At 40.5% G+C, this 16,086-nt stretch overlaps 1 protein-coding gene across 5 annotated transcripts in view; it reads left to right on the top strand.

Annotated features, from left to right (window-relative positions):
• The window catches only part of arhgap10 (Rho GTPase activating protein 10), a 305,162-nt gene that overhangs the window by 40,145 nt on the left and 248,931 nt on the right, over nucleotides 1–16,086 (top strand). For 3 of the 5 annotated variants that reach the window (XM_041193964.1, XM_041193972.1, XM_041193981.1), the window contains exon 1: nucleotides 2,437–2,844. The exons of the other annotated variants lie outside the window; for them this stretch is intronic. In XM_041193964.1, the coding sequence (XP_041049898.1) occupies nucleotides 2,691–2,844 (154 nt within the window). In that variant the 5' untranslated portion in view covers nucleotides 2,437–2,690. Of the gene's footprint in view, nucleotides 1–2,436; nucleotides 2,845–16,086 lie in introns of those variants that run through there. 5 annotated transcript variants of the gene reach the window in all.

Here is a 16,086-nt window from a genome sequence, read left to right on the forward strand (position 1 = left end):
ATGGTAACCCTCAGGATGTTGATAGTGGGGGATTTAGTGATGGTAATGCCATTCAATGTCAAAGGGAGGTTGTTGGATTCTCTCTAGTTGGAGTGGCCTGACACTTGTGTGGCAGGAATATTACTTGCCACTTATCAACCCAGTCCTGAATGTTGCCCAGGTCTTGTTGCATATGGGCATGGACTGCTTTAGTATCTGAGGAGTCGCAAATGGTGCTGAACAATGTGCAATCATCAGTGAACATCACCACTTCTGACTTTATGAAGGAGGGAAGGCCATTGATGTAGCAGCTGAAGATGGTTGGGCCTAGGACACTACCCTGAGGAACTCCTGCAGTGATATCCTGGAGCTGAGATGATTGACCTCCAACAACCACAACCATCTTCCTTTGTACTCAGAATGACTCCAACCAGCAGAGTTTCCCCCCTGGATTCCCATTGACTCCAGTTATGCTAGTGCTCCTTGATGCCACACTTAGTCAAATGCTGCTTTGATGTCAAGTGCAGTTACTCTCACCTCACCTCTTTTGTACTTATTTGGACTAAGTCTGTAATGAGATCAGGAGCTGAGTGGCCTGGCAAAACCCAAACTGAGCAGGTTATTGCTGAGTAGCACTGTCGAGGACCCTTCTCATCACTTTGCTAATGATCGAGAATAGATTGATGGGGCGGTAATTGGCTGGGTTGGATTTGTCTTGTTTTTTTGTGGAGAGGACGTACCTGGGTAGTTTTCCACATTGCCAGGTAGATGCCAGTGTTGTAGCTGTACCGGAACATCTTGGCTAGGGGCACAGCTAATTCTGGAGTACAAGTCGATGGTACTATTGCTGGAATGGTGTAATGGCCCATAGCCTTTGCTGAATCTAATGCCTTCAGCTGTTTCTTGACATCACATGAAGTGAATCGAATTGGCTAATTAAGAAACAGTTGTCTGGTGTTATTAGGGGTAAGTAAGTCAATATGTTTGAATGAACGAGTTAGGGTGGCTCAAGTAACATTCTTCATTCACTTCCATTTTGTCATACAGTGAATCATTGTATTTGTCAATTGAGAAAATGTTTCACTTCTTTAACTTAGGTCCTCACTTAGGTTGGTTTTCTTGAATTTTCCAACTTCTGTACTTAGATTTATGTGGTAAGGCATCATTTAACTAGAACTGCACCATTTTCTTGCCAGTTTATAGTCTTGAGCACGGATTAAACTATCAAATCTCAACATGCCTGACGTTAACAAGGTAAATTTTGAGTTCGCGTGCAAGACCCTCGACTGAGGTTTCCCACTGAGAACAGAATCCCATAGAATTTACTTTAAGGATTACATTTTTAATGCCTCGTTGTTTATTTTTCTTCCTAATTTCCCCACTTACCCACCATCTGAAGGCAGTAACTTATGCTTCCACGTGCTGCAGTTGGCCTTCCTGTACCTTACCCAAGTGGCCATACTTTATGATATATCCTTAAAAGTTACTGGCAGTAGCCTGATTGACCATAGAGGCCATTACAGCCAAACCTAATCCTTTTTTTTCTGCGCATGTTGACATACAAACTTTCAACAGAGGCCAAGTAAAAATGATTGCAGATACTAGAAATCTTAAAAAAATGCTGGAGGAGCAGAGCAAGTCGGTCAGCATCTGTGGAGAGAACAGACAAGTTTCCCATTCGGTACAAACTTTTCGTTGAGCTCAGAACAAAAAAAACTTCTTGCATTTGTATTGCGCCTTTAACGCGAAGAGCCTTTACACAAAATGTAAATTTGTCTGTTCTCTTCATAGAAATGACTGACTTGGCGTGCATTTTCCAGCATTTTCTGTTTTTTTGTTCCAACAGCAGTCACTGGATATACATCAAAGCTGGGTGGTTCCAGAACCTAGTTCAGGGATGCTGAATGAAATATCAATGCACGTTGTCTCTTGGCTGTGATCAGTTGAATCGACAGTGGACCATGGCTCCAATCTAGCATATTATGGTTAAGTCCCGCACTAAGCAGTATGTTTACCGACTGAACCACCTCTTTATATGGCAATTTATTTTTAAAGTACTTCAAACGGGTTGCTTTCGATATTACCGTGATTATTTTTGTTAAATTCATCTCTTTATTCCCACGAATATTTCGGATATAACAAACATTTTGTTCAATATTCATCTTCGTTTAGAGGGAGAGGGAGTGGGGGTGGGTGGTATCAAGGGGTCTACAGTAAAGCAGTGATTCCGACAGTTTTGGTGTGGCTATAGCGACAACTATTTGGCTTCTCATCTTCAACGAAACCCACAGTATTTGAAAAAAAACAAAAACTAACTTCTGTGATTTTTGAAGTGGTTTGGGTGTCGTTCCCTTCTGCTTTCTACCAAAAAATTTCACAATAATCGTCGCTTTCCTCCAGAGGCTCTTCCCACAGGGTGTGAAAGCTCCGCCCTTGGCTCCGCGCGGGGCGGGGCGCGGCGCAGGGGGACCGGTCGCTCCAGCCACAGAAACATTGGAAGTATCGCCTGAATACTTTGTCGCGGCGACCTTGTTCCTTGCAGTCTCAGATTTTCTTTCGTCTTCTTGTCCTTCCTCGCACAGCTCCCAAAAAAGAGTTGCTGTCTTCCTGGAACAGTTTGTGCGAGGTTTGGGATTTCCCGGTGTGGTGAATTTTCCTGATTCCCCCCCCGGGTTGTTGCCGTCTCTGTGAGGATTTCAAGGCGGGAAATAATGGGACTGCAGCCTTTAGAATTTAGTGACTGTTACGAGGAGAGACCCCACTTTCGGGAAAGGTTGAGAGCGCACGAAGCCGAGTTGGAAAAGACCAACAAGTTCATTAAAGAGTTGCTGAAGGATGGGAAAGCGCTGGTTGCAGCCACGGATGGTGAGTGAAGTTCGGCAGGGCTCCCGGTGGCGGGTTCGGATTGAGGGTGAACTGTGTCAGTTCCTGGCCAGGAGGCCGGGCCTGGGGATACATTGGTGCTGGTGTGAATTTATAAAGGTTTTCACTGTTGAATGAAGCCCCCCTCCTCCTCTTCCTCCTCCTCCCCCCTCGCGACCTATTGATCACTGTGATTTAAACGCCTACAGTTGTCAGTTGATTTAGATTGCTTCAGTTCAAAGGACATTATGGATCTTGAAAATATTCTGAAGCAGATCGTGTGGAAAAATCGCGTTTGTGTTTGTTTATTTCCTTTTCAATCAGCTTTCTTGTTGCTGCTCATTGTGACTGCAGACTGTATGTTTCCCATCCACTGGAAATGCTTTAAATGTGCCAAAGATTTCAGGATTTCTTGCTGAAATCGTACAGTGCACTTGGCAAACTGCACTTTAAGTACTGTGCATTTTTTGGTCATGGACGGAAATATTCAAACCTTGCATCTAAGTATCTCAAAGAAAGACTAGCATTTGCAAAGTGCTTTTCACGACCACGGGACGTCTAAAAGCGCTTTACAACCACTGATAATGTTTTGTGGAAGAAGATTGAGTTATGAGGAAAGAATGGGAAAAACTGGAATACTCCAGCCTGGGAAGAAGGAGGGAGACTTTGTACCTGATAGACATGTACAACATACTAAACATAACAGAAAAAGTAACTCTACAGTGTGTAATTCAGCCATCACACCGTGCACTCCGGGATTTTTCTAAACCCTCTCAGCATTGTTATCACCCCCACCTTCAAAAACCTCCTTTAAACCAACTCTTTTTAAATGTGCCTTTGTTCTCTTGTAAGCTTTTTTTTCTAAATTCTTGTGTGAAGTGACTCTCAGTCCCTGTAAAGCAGATGTTTTCTTATTTTAAAGGCATGATATAAATGCAACTTATAGTTTTAGTCAAACAGAGTATGGGTTAAAGGCCACCTGAACACTGGACATTCCTCATACAAGCAGTAACTGATAGTTGGCATAGACTTTCAGATAAAGTTTGAGGCAAAATCTCTTATTTAAGAGACTGCTGGTTGTAAGTATCTTGGGGTCAGATATTTTTCCTCGAGGGATGAGGTCAGGTGGGTTGAATTGCCTCCCTCAATTGTGTATCTTATATTCTGATGGAACCACCCCCTTTTCCTCCACTAGTTATGTAAAGTGCTTTGTGCACCCTCTCTTCATGCTTTTAAGACCCTCTTTCATACCCACTTCTATGATTAAGATTTTAAACTTTATTTCTAATATCATCTTTAGTTTGATGTCAATTTTTGACTGATTATATTTCTCTTAACCTAAAATTAATGTACACTAGAGCCTAGAATAGGAGAGCCCAATATTTTTCTACTGAGAAATTGATTTGTAAATGCTTTTGTGAGCAGTTCACTTTTCTCTCCCACTTTTTTTGGAGCTAGAGACGTGGGGGGAAGAAACCTCTAATATGTTCTTATTACAAATATTGTAAAAATTATTGACTTTTCTGAATTTAAATATTTGTAGGTAATTAGAAGTTTTGTATATTACCAATAATGTATACATTACTAGTAATGGCAAAAGCATTGGAAAAATAGAATTTGGTCATTGATTACTGAATAGCTGAGAGTAGGGAAATAAGTAATTGGCTTGAGCATTATGCAGAATGAAAACCTTGTTAGGTGACTCACTAAAACAATTAGTTTTACATCAGCACTATGGTGATGTTTAATGATATGAACAAAGTTCCTTTTTGGTTGAAACATTGCACTGTAGGTTTATTAGGAGACCTGAACTGCACTTTGTCCTTCCAAATGCTATTCTGGCTAGGTTTAAGCTAAATGTTAGAAGGTATTTTTCCTGGGGCTGATGCTTATTACTTTGCATTTAAAAATTAAGTTTTATTGTGTGCAGGATCAATAGTCCAGAGTTTTTTGGTTTAGCGGGGTGAGGATGCAGCGGCCACAACACAAAGGTGACCAGTCATCCACTTCAGGATTATTAGCGCATTTCTTGTAGATTCCTTTGCCTTGTGAGTTTTCCAGCGTGAGGAAGGTATCTGGCTACAGGAAGTCTTGGGAATCCATGGTGTGTCATTGTTCTTGGTGGTTTGAGATATGATGGTGAATCCTTGAATTAGCAAAAATAAAATCAAAATCTGCAGGTCTGATATTTGTAATTGATTGCTCTGTGAAAGCTTGCATAGGGCTTTTTGATTTCTAAAATTCAAAATCTCCCTTCACTAAAGCAACACTGGGCACCAAGAGCCTACAGACATCCCTGACTTGCAGTGGTGCTCTGGTGCAAATGATGGAATCCATGATGGATGGAGTATTTAATTGCAATAGAAATGACCAGTATATGTTGAGAGTGGCATTTAGAGTTGGGTTAGGTTTGATGAAGAGGACCTTCCAAACCCACGACCATTATCATCTAGAAGGACATGGGCAGCAGTCACATGGGAACACCACCACCTTGGTGTTTCCCTCCAAGCCACCATCCTGACTTGGAAATAGATTGCCGTTCCTCCATTGTCACTGGGACAAAATCCTGGAACTCCCTTCCTAACGGCACTCTAGGTGTACCAACACCACATGGACCGCAGCGGTTCAAGAAGGCAGCTCACCACCACCTTCTCAAGGGCAGCTAGGGATGGGCAATAAATGCTGGCCCAGCCAGTGAAGCCCACATCTCGTGAATGAATAAAAAATATGTTTTAAAAGTTAATTTATTAGAATATCGTTTCCTCAGCAGTTTTTTTGCTCCACTTTTTGCAGATATTGACACCTTGCTGGCCCATTATTCCACAGGCACTATGTGCATTTAATACTTCATCCATTGTTAGATTTGACCTTTTAATAATGTCGTCTGATTTTTCATCTGCGTAGGACATAAGTACTGATCTCAATCTTGTCATCACATGGACTATCAACAGAATCTGCTGGATTGCATTCAGGAGATGGATGCCTCGCTGATATTCCCCCCCACCCCACCCCCTCGTTTTAGCTTAGTGGTGCTAATTAAAATGTCCCAAAAATTGGTAAGACTCTTTGCAATGCCTTCATTGCTGCTCTGACTTAAGACTAGCTAACTCAGCATTTTTGAACAGTGTATTTGAGAATTTTGTGGCTCAGCTACTCAGATGGATAAACTTGGAGTTCTTCCTGGAAGAATCATTTGATGTTGTGACCAGCAGAATGAAAGCAATTTGATACACTAACTCGACACATTTCATGAGTAGTTAATGCAATTGTAAGGTTTATAAGATTTTGATAGCCATGATTTTCCAAAATTCCTTAGATTCGGAAATGGTCCCTCTAGATTGGAAGTTGTCAAATGTTATACCGTGTTTCAAGAAAAAAGGGAGAGAGAAAACAGCTAAATGCCAGTTAGCCCAATGTCAGTTGTTGGGAAAATGCTGGATTCTATTATTAAGGATGTCTTAACAATGCACTTTGAAAAACATAGTATGATCAGACAAAGTCAACATGGTTTTACTAAAGGGGAATCCTGTTTGACAAATTTATCAGAATGTTTTGAGGATGTAACTAGGAGGGTAGGTAAAGGGGAATCAGTAGATGTAGCATACTTGGATTTTCAAAGGGCATTCAGTAAGATGCCTTGCAAAAGATTAGTAGGCAAGGTAAGGGTTCATGCAGTTGGGGGGTAGTATACTAACATGGATGTAAGATTGGTTAACAGATAGCGAGCAGAGAGTGGGTGTAAACAAGGTTTTTTCAAGTTGGCAGGCAGTGAATAGTGGAGTGCTGCAAGGATCAACACTGGGTCTCAGATATTTACGACCTATATTAATGATTTAGGTGACGAGACAGAGTAATATGTCTAGGTTTGCTGATGATACCAAGCTAGGTGGAAAAGTAAGCTGTAGAGAGGCCACAGAGAGGCTGCAAAGAGATATAGACAGGTTAGGTTGGGGGGGCAACAAGATGGCAAATGGAGTATAATCTATGGTAGTGTGAAGTTATTCATTTTGGTTGTAAAAATAAAAAAGAATATTTTTTAAAAGGTGAGAAACTTCTAAGTGTTGATCTTTAAAGAGACTTGGGTGTGCTTGCACAAGAAATGCAGAAAGTTAGCATACAGATGCGGCAAGCAATTAGGAAGGCAAATGGCATGTTGGCCTTTATCACAATGGGATTGGAATAAAAGAGTAAAGAAGTCTTGTGATAGGGTTTTGGTGAGGCTGCATCCAGAGTAGTGTGCGCAGTTTTAGTCTCCACATTTAAGAACTGATATACTTGCGTTGGAGGCAGTACACTAAATGTTCACTAAATTGGTACCTGAGATGAGGGGGGTTGTCCAATGATAAGAGGCTGAGTAAATTGAGCTTATATTCTCTGGAGTTTAGAAGAATGAGAGGTGATCTCATTGAAACTTACAAAATTCTGAAGGGGCCTGATAAGGTAGATGCTGAGAGATTGTTTACATTGGTTGAGGACTCTGTGCTTCCATGTTTTAGTCTCAGGATAAGGGGCCAATCATTTAGGACTGTGATGAGAGGAAATAACTTTACTCAAAGAGTTATGAATATTTGGAATTCTCTATCCCAGAAGGCTGGGATGGACAGATTTTTGGTGTCTCAGGGAATTAAGGGATAATGGGGACTGGGTGGGAAAATGGAGTTGAAGTCAAGATTAGCCATGGTTGTATTGAATGGCAGAGCAGGCTTGGTGGCCCTTGTGGTTTACTCCTCCTATTTTTTTGTGTGTTTATGTTATGTTTTGGACCTGTGCCTATAATGAAGTCTGGCTTGACAGGAAGCCTGAATGGTTTGATTGTTAGAGATTAAAAGGGGACTAGATTGTTTTACTTGAAGAGTTCTTCAGGGCATTGTCCTAGGCCTATTGGTTCACCAATGACCTTTTGTCCATCTGAAGATCGGAAATGTGGGTGTTTGTTGGTTGCGGTGTTTGAATCCATTTGTAACACCTCATAATGAAGCCATCCATGCCTGCATCCAAGAAGACGTAGACACATTCAGACTTGGGCCAATAAGCGGCAAAAACACTCTTGTCACGCAACTAACAGGCAATGATCATCTACAACAAGAGAGCATCTAACCACCTCCCTTTGACATTCAATTGCATTACCATCCCCCACCATCACACTAGGGGATCACCATTGACCAGAAACTTAACTGATGAGCCACATAAATACAGTGGCTGCAAGAGCAGGTCAGAAGCTAGTTATTCTGTAGTGAGTAACTTGCCTCCTGACTTCCCAAAGCCATTCCATCTTCTCCAAAACACAAATCAGGAATACTGTCCACTTGTTTGGATGAGTGCAGCTCCAAAAGTGCTCAAGAAGCTCAACACCATTTAGGACAAAGTAGCCTGCTTGATTAGAATCCAATCTACCACCTTAACCTTTCATGCACTGTGGCTGCGGTGTATACCATCTACAAGATGCAGTGCAGCAACTGCCAAACTATTTCAATAGCACCTTCCAAACCCGCAACCTATACTCACTAGAAGAACACGGCAACAGGCACAGAAGAACACCACCATCTGCAGGTTCCCCATCAAAGCATTGTACCTTCCTGACTTGGAGCTATATCACTGTTCCTTTGTTGCTGGGTCAAAACCCTGGAACCCCCTACCTAAAGCACCCTAGGTTTACATGGACCACAGTGGTTGAAGAAAGCAGCTTCCCAGCATCTTTTCAAGGGTAATTAGTGATGGACAATAAATGCTGGCCCTGCTAACAATGCCCACATCCCTTGAACAGAACTTGAATATTGCTAAAAAGAGATATGTTGCCCCAGTGCTTCTTCATGCACTCACCAAGGCAAATGCAAGAATGCCAAATTTCAAATAATCATAACAATTTACACAAAAGGAGTGGCATCACACTGGCACTGAAAGACTTAATTTCATTGGTTATGAAGAATTATGTGCCAGTATTTTAGAAAATACCTGAAGTCTCCAACCTTTTTTTGTTAAAAGGGTGTGTTTGGCTGACAGGTTTAGAAACAGATGTTTTAGATGAGCAGCAACATGACTCATTTGAACACTAATAGTGGGTGTGTATTGCATAAAAACAGTAATTCCAAACATTGTGTTGGCAGATTAAGTGAAACATGGGTGAGTTTAACGATGAGGCACGAGTAAATGACTCAGTGTTACAGACAGGAAGTATGTGGAATTTAATGATAACCAATTGGGTGTTGTAGCAAATGATACGCACAAATTTAAAAGGACCTTGATCACTTTGATCAGCGGGCAGAGAAATGACTGATATGCTTTAAGTAAATGTAAGGTTATGAAATTGAGCAGTAGGAAGGTTGATATGGATTATGCACTAAATGAGAATGTACTCAAAGCATTGGAAAGAACATTTTCAGAGGACAAGTCACTGAAACCTTCAGTACGTTGTTTTCAGGCTGTTTTTCAAACAGAATGTTGGGTTACTTAGTGGGGATTTAACACAAATCCAGAGAGGTAATTTTAAAACTGTATCTGGCCCTTGCATTTGATATGTATTTGAGCCACATTTGGAGAACTTGATGCAATTTTAATACATTGATTTAAGAAGCAGTGCAGGAAGAGACTTCATGGCCAATTTCATAATACTGCATGAGGAAAAATTGGGCCTTTTGAATATGGAGCAGGGATGTGATAGAAATGTTTGCAATAATTAAAGATTTTGAGAAAATAATTCCAAGTAAGCTTTCCTTCCATGCACAAAGGGTCATGTTTTCACATTAAGGATAGAAATAGGAAATGTCTAAGGAACTTTCATTTTTAAGTAACATATGCTCAGTATGCAGAATAGATTAACAGTATAGATGGTGGAACAGTACACTTCAATGGCTTTCAAGAAGGAGATGGACAAGTTATTGCCAACAATTGAGGTACTTAGAAAATCACCTTGGAACACTGTAGATGGGCCACAGGTCTTCTGCCCAAAAGTGTTGCTATGTTGTATTTGCAATGGTAACTAATTAACCATGGAGTACCTGCAATGCAGATTCCAAATGTGTGTAAATGCAAAATTCAATGCTGTTATGAGGACCAGCAAGTAAAATCAGAGGTTTACAGTATTCATAAAGTTGCTTGGCGAACTTGATTTTGCTTAAAATTTTGTTGTAAACACAGCCACATGAAAATTTCACCTGAAGACATCTATGCATCACTCTGCATTATTTCTGTGACAAAAATGATTTGCTATCTCTCTTTGTTTTCTTCTCATGAAAGGTGTCTTTCTATGCTGCATTTTTGACATGCTGGTGACATCAGCACAATAACATTTCATAAGAACATCAGAAATCCGATTATGACTGACCTTCTACATCACCTAAACCTGCCTGCACTATCCTCATATCCCTTGATTCCCTGAGTATCCAAAACTCTATCATCCTTGATCTTGAAGATGCTCAATGACTGAGCACCATAGCTCTCTGGGGTAGAAATACCCAAAGGTGCACAATCTTTTGAGTGAAAAAATTTCACCTCATCTCAGTCCTAAACAGCTGAACCCTTATTATGAAACTCTGATTCCTAATTCTCGATTTCCCCTTACGCAAGGCATGGATATAAATTATAATTATGATTGGATATAGAGGGTCAAGTACTGATCCTTGCACCATCCTACCAGTTCAGTTGTAACCTGCCAACCTAATAATGACCTCAGGGACTGCAGAGAGGATGGGAAAACTGACCATAGCACTGTGGTCAGGGCAAGGCAATAGTGGAGGGTAACGATGCGAGTAATGATAACTAGAATGTGATAAGAGGGAACAGAGTGTACGAATATAAGAGAGCACCAGCAAATAAGGTAAGAGTAGGGAAATGGTAAAAAGACAGAATTAAAGGCTCTGTATCTGAACACATGAAGCATTTGTAACAAAATGGATGAATCAATAGCACAAATAGAAAAAAATGAGTACGATGTGATAGTTATTGCAGAGACATGGTTGCAAAGTGACCAAGGCTTGGACCTGAATATTCAAGGGTGTTTGACATTTTGGAAGGACTGGCTGAAAGGAAATGGAGACGGGGTAAAGGATGAGATCAGTACAGTTTTGAGAAATGATCTTGGTTCAGAGGATCAAAATACAGAATCAGTTTGGGTGGAGATAAGAAATAGCAAAGGAAAGAAGTTACTGATGGGAATGGCTTATGGTCCCCCCTGGCAGTAGTTGCACTGGAGGACAGAGTTTAAATCAAGAAATAATGGGGGCTTGTAAGAATGGTGTTGCAATAATTGTGGGGAATTGTAATCTTCATACAGATGGCACAAATCAAATTGGCAAAGATAGCCTGGAGGATGAGTTCATAGAATATACTCTGGTCAGTGTCTTGGAACAAGACATTCTCGGATCAACCAGGGAACAGGCTATTTTAGACTTGGTAATGTGCAATGAGACAGGATTAACAAATGACCTCATAGAAAAGGGTGATCATATCATGATAAAATTTCACTTTCGGTTTCACAGTGAGAAATTTGTGTTTGAAATTACAAGGGTGTGAACACTGAGTTGATTGAAGTGGACTTGGAAAATGGGATAAAAAGGAAGACAGAGAAGCAGTGGCAGACATTTTAAGGAGATATTTCATAACTCTCGACAAAAAAATATTTCATTACGAAAGAAAGAGATTCTACGAGAAGGATGCACCATCTGTGGCTAACTAAGGAAATTGAAAGAAAAGATGTACAATGCTGCATGGATTAGTGATCGGCCAGATGATTGAGAAAATTTTAGAAACCAGCAAAGGATGACTTTTAAAAAAAAAAAGGGTGAAAATTGGAGTATAAGAGAAAACTAGGAAGAAATATAAAAACACAGTAAAAGCTTCTACAAGTATGTAAAAAGGAAAAGAATAGCTAAAGTGAGCAATAGCCCCTTACAGGGTAGAGTGGGAATAAATAATGGAAAATGGCAGACACTGAACATTATTTTGTATCTGCCTTAACATAATACCACACAAAAAGCATCCTAAGAATAGTAGGAAAGCAATGGGCAATAGGGAGGTGGGGGGGGAACTTAAAGCAATCACAATCATGAGAGAGAAAGTACTAGGAAAGCTAATGGGGTTAAAAACTGACAAGTTACCGGGACCTGATGATCTGCATTCTTAGGGGTCTTCAAGAAGTGGCTGGACAGATAGTTTATGCATTGGTTGTAATCTTCCAAAATTCCCTAGATTCTGGAAAGTGGATTGGAAAGTCGCAAATGTAGCACCGCTTTTCAAGAAAGGAGGGAGATAGAAAGCAAGAAACTATAGGCCAGTTAGCCCAACATCTGTCATTGGGAAATGTTGGAATCCATTATTAAGGAAGTAGTGGCAGGTCATTTATAATCCTAATACAACCAGGCAGAGTCAATATGGTTTTGTGAAAGGGAAATAGTACTTGACAATTTTATTAGAGTTCTTTGTGGACATAACAAGAAGGGTGTATAAAGGAGAACCAGTAGATGGAGTGTATTTGGATTTTCAAAAGGCATTCGATAAGGTGCCATATAATAGGTTTCTGCACAACAGTTCATGGTGTTAGGATTGATATATTAGCAGCAATAGAGGATTGGCTAACTGACAGGAAATAGTCAGAATAAATGGATTATTTTCAAGTTGGCAAACTAGTAACTAGTGGAGTGCCACAGGCATCAGTGCTGGGACCTCAAGTATTTATGATCTACATTAATGAATTGGATCAAGGGACTGAGTGTATTGTAGTGAAATTTGTTGATGATACAAAGATATGTAGGAATGCAAGTTGTGAGGAGGATCCCAAGAGCCTGCAAAAGGATTTAGATAGGTTATGTGAGAGGGCAAACATTTGGCTGGTGGAGTATAATGTGGGAAAATGAGAGGTTGTCCCCTTTGGCAGGAAGAGTAGAAAAACAGCATATTATTTAAATGGAGAGAGACTGCAGAATGTTGCAATACAGAGGGACCTGGGTGTCCTTGTACATGAATCACAAAAAGTTAGCATGCAGGTAAAGCAAGTAATTAGGAAGGCAAATACAGTGTTGTCCTTTTACAAGTGGAATGGTGGATAACAGTAGGGAAGTCTAGCTACACAGGGCGTTGGTGAGATTGCACCTGGCGTACTCTGTACAGTATTGGTCTCCTTACTTAAGGAGGGATATACTTGTAATGGAAGCAGCTTAGAGAAGGTTCACTAGGTTGATTCCTGGGATGAAGGGGTTGTCTTATGAAGAAAGTTGAGCAGGTTTGACCTATACTGATATGAAGAATAAGAATTGATCTGATTGAAACCCATATGATTCTGGGGGGGCTTGACAATGTAGATTCTGATAGGATATTTCCCCTCTTGTGGGGAATCTAGGACTCGGGTGACATTTAAAAATAAGTGGCCTCTCATTTAAAATGGGTATGAGGAAGAATTTCTTTTGAGGGTTGTTGGTGTTTGGAATTCTTTCCCCAGAGAGCAGTAGAGGCTGGGTCATTGAATATATTCAAGGCTGAGTTTGACAGATATTTGATTCTCAAGGGAGTCCAGGGTTGTGGGGGTGGTGTAGGTGGAGCTAAGGCCACAATCGCATCAGTCATGATCTTATTGAATAGTGGAATAGGCTGGATATGCCGAATGGGCTACTGCTGCTCCTACTTATGATCTTCTGAAATTCTGATATATTTCTAAGTCAGGATGATATGTGACTTGAAGAGCAGTTTGGAAGTGATGCTCTTCTCATGGTCTTGTTGCTCTTGTCATCTTTAGTGGTATTAGCTACACAGCTTGAAACGTGTTGTCAAAGCAAGCATGATGAGTTGCTGCAGTGTACCCTCCAGGTCATGAATTTGTAAATAATGTAATCCAGTGGGTAGATATTGAGTTCAGTGACATGAATACCAACCAGGCGGACTCCTTTATCGTGGATGCTGTCAGATTTCTTGAATTTTGTCATGGCTGACTTCAACTAAGTGAATGATGGGCATCCTATCATGATCATGGCTTAAACCATGTCGATGATGGAGAGGTTTGAGAGATCGTGAAGTGAACCATTCATTGCAAATTATGCAGCTGTTCTTTTGCTCTTGTAATCATTTTGTTGAGGTTACTGGTCCAGTTTAGCTTCTGGTCAGTGGTGACCTGCAAAATATTGGTGGTGAAGTCTTACTGGTAATGGTGCTTTGAATGTCAGGAGCAGTGCTTCAGTTTACTCTTGTTCGAGATGGTCATTACTTCTCATTACAAACCTTAATGATATAGAAACCTTAAAGAGGATTGGCAATGGCTGCTTAATTTTGGAAGATCTTAACAGTGAAATCATCAGTATTTTATGTTGGAGGGGGATCAGTGTTGAAGCAGCTGAAGAGATTTCTCTGAAGGGAATTCATGCAATGATTTCCTGGGAATTTAATAAATGGCCTTCCATAACTGCGAGCAACATCCTGTATAACAATTGTCTGCACTGACCTTAGCTTTGCTTGGGTTTCTTTGGGTCATACTCAGTCAAATGCTGCCTTGACCTTGAGGGCAGCTACTGTCACCACTCTCCTGACATTCAGCTCCTGCATCCATCTTTGGATTAAAGCTGTGACAAGGTCTGAAATTAAGTGCTTCTGATAGAGCCCAAAATGTGCTTTAGTATGCAGGCGAATGGCACAAAAACATAAAATGAGGGAAACACCCTCCAAGGTGGACAAATTCTGTAAAGGTAGGGAAAAAATGTTTCAGTTGTAACCCTTAATCAAAATGAAGCTTCTGGTGGCATTTTAATTGTAAACATTGGCATCTACTTGAGGTTTTCTCAAAGTGAAGGACAACATTTTTGGTGGTAGAGTTAACTTGGCCATGTGCCTGCTCACAGGCATTTGACAGCGCTGTTCCATAAGGAACCAAACTGGCACAGTGCTTTGGCGTTGCTAAGATTGAATTGGCACTATTTGTCTGTAGCATGATACATTGGAATTACACACCATTTGAAAATGTGCTGCTTTGGAATTCTCTTGACATTAGCATCAGTAAGAAGTTTAAATTGATCATGTTATCTATGATTCTGATGTGACTAATGTGGATGGCTGCACTTCAATGGGATTTTAGATACCTGACCTTGAATTTTAGACAGTTCAGTAAATGTGATGTAGAACAACTATTTTATCCACAGAGGGGTGACTCCTGATTTTTCCTTTCAAATGGGAAATAATGGCATGAGAATAGCTACTAACCCATGACCAATGTTCTTGCTGATCTGTGTGGATATGTGGCTGCAGAGCAGCCTGGAAGGTACTGCAGAGGCCTTGTTCCATGCTAACTAATGCATGGGCTTGGCCATGGCCATGCAGAAGTTTTATAGAGACTATACACTGATAAGGTCTGGTCATGAACAGCAACTAAATCTTAAAGGGAACATTGTCCATTGCTCAATTTCCTTCAAGGAGATACTGGATGTGAATCTTGTCTAATGCAGTAAATTACTGATGAAAAGCAGTTAAGGCAATTTAAAGTTACATCCTACAATTTTCTGTGTTCTTATGTTCTGGGTTTCTAACGCTTTTGTATTGATCTATTGTTGAAACTCATGGAGGGTACATTAATACTAATGATCTGTTAACCAAAATGTCAAACAAATTTACAAGAAAATTAATTTGCTGGTATGTACTATATTTGGATCTCATTTCTGGTGGGATTTTGGCAGGTCATATGCTTTGTCAGTTTAACATGGTTGTGAGGATGAAAGGGATACCCTCAGCATCATCAAAATCTAATTATAATCCAAAACAATAATTGTTCAAAAGGCATTTGTGGATGTTGAATGAGGAGAGGACTGAGCTTAGCTGTGAAGTTGTGCACAATCGCCTGTTGCTATATGAAGAATGGTCATTTTGCTGAGCTCCTGAAGGACTATCCTCATTCTAACATTGGAATTATAATGCAGTATACTTTCAGGTAGAACATTATGTGGAACATTCCTTGTTCCATTCCTACTTGTGCCTCCTCCCTCAACTCTTTCTGGTACATTAATTGGGGCCATGTGGGGCCCTGAATTGGAAAATGTAATCAACTTTGCTTCCATCCCTGACTCTTACCTTCCCTTGACTTCTCTGTCTCCATTTCTGGCAATAGGTTATCAACTAACATTCATTATAAGCCCACTGACACCTACAGCTATCTGGGTTACACTTTATTACAGCATATATCCTAGAAGGATATATCTCCCAGTTCCTCCATTTCCGTCGCCTGATGATGCAATCTTCCACTTTGTCCCAGTTGTATTAAAGGGTGTTAGGCCCTCTTGC

This window comes from Carcharodon carcharias, chromosome 1 (genome assembly GCF_017639515.1).
Source record: "Carcharodon carcharias isolate sCarCar2 chromosome 1, sCarCar2.pri, whole genome shotgun sequence".
Classification (NCBI taxonomy): Eukaryota; Metazoa; Chordata; class Chondrichthyes; order Lamniformes; family Lamnidae; genus Carcharodon; species Carcharodon carcharias.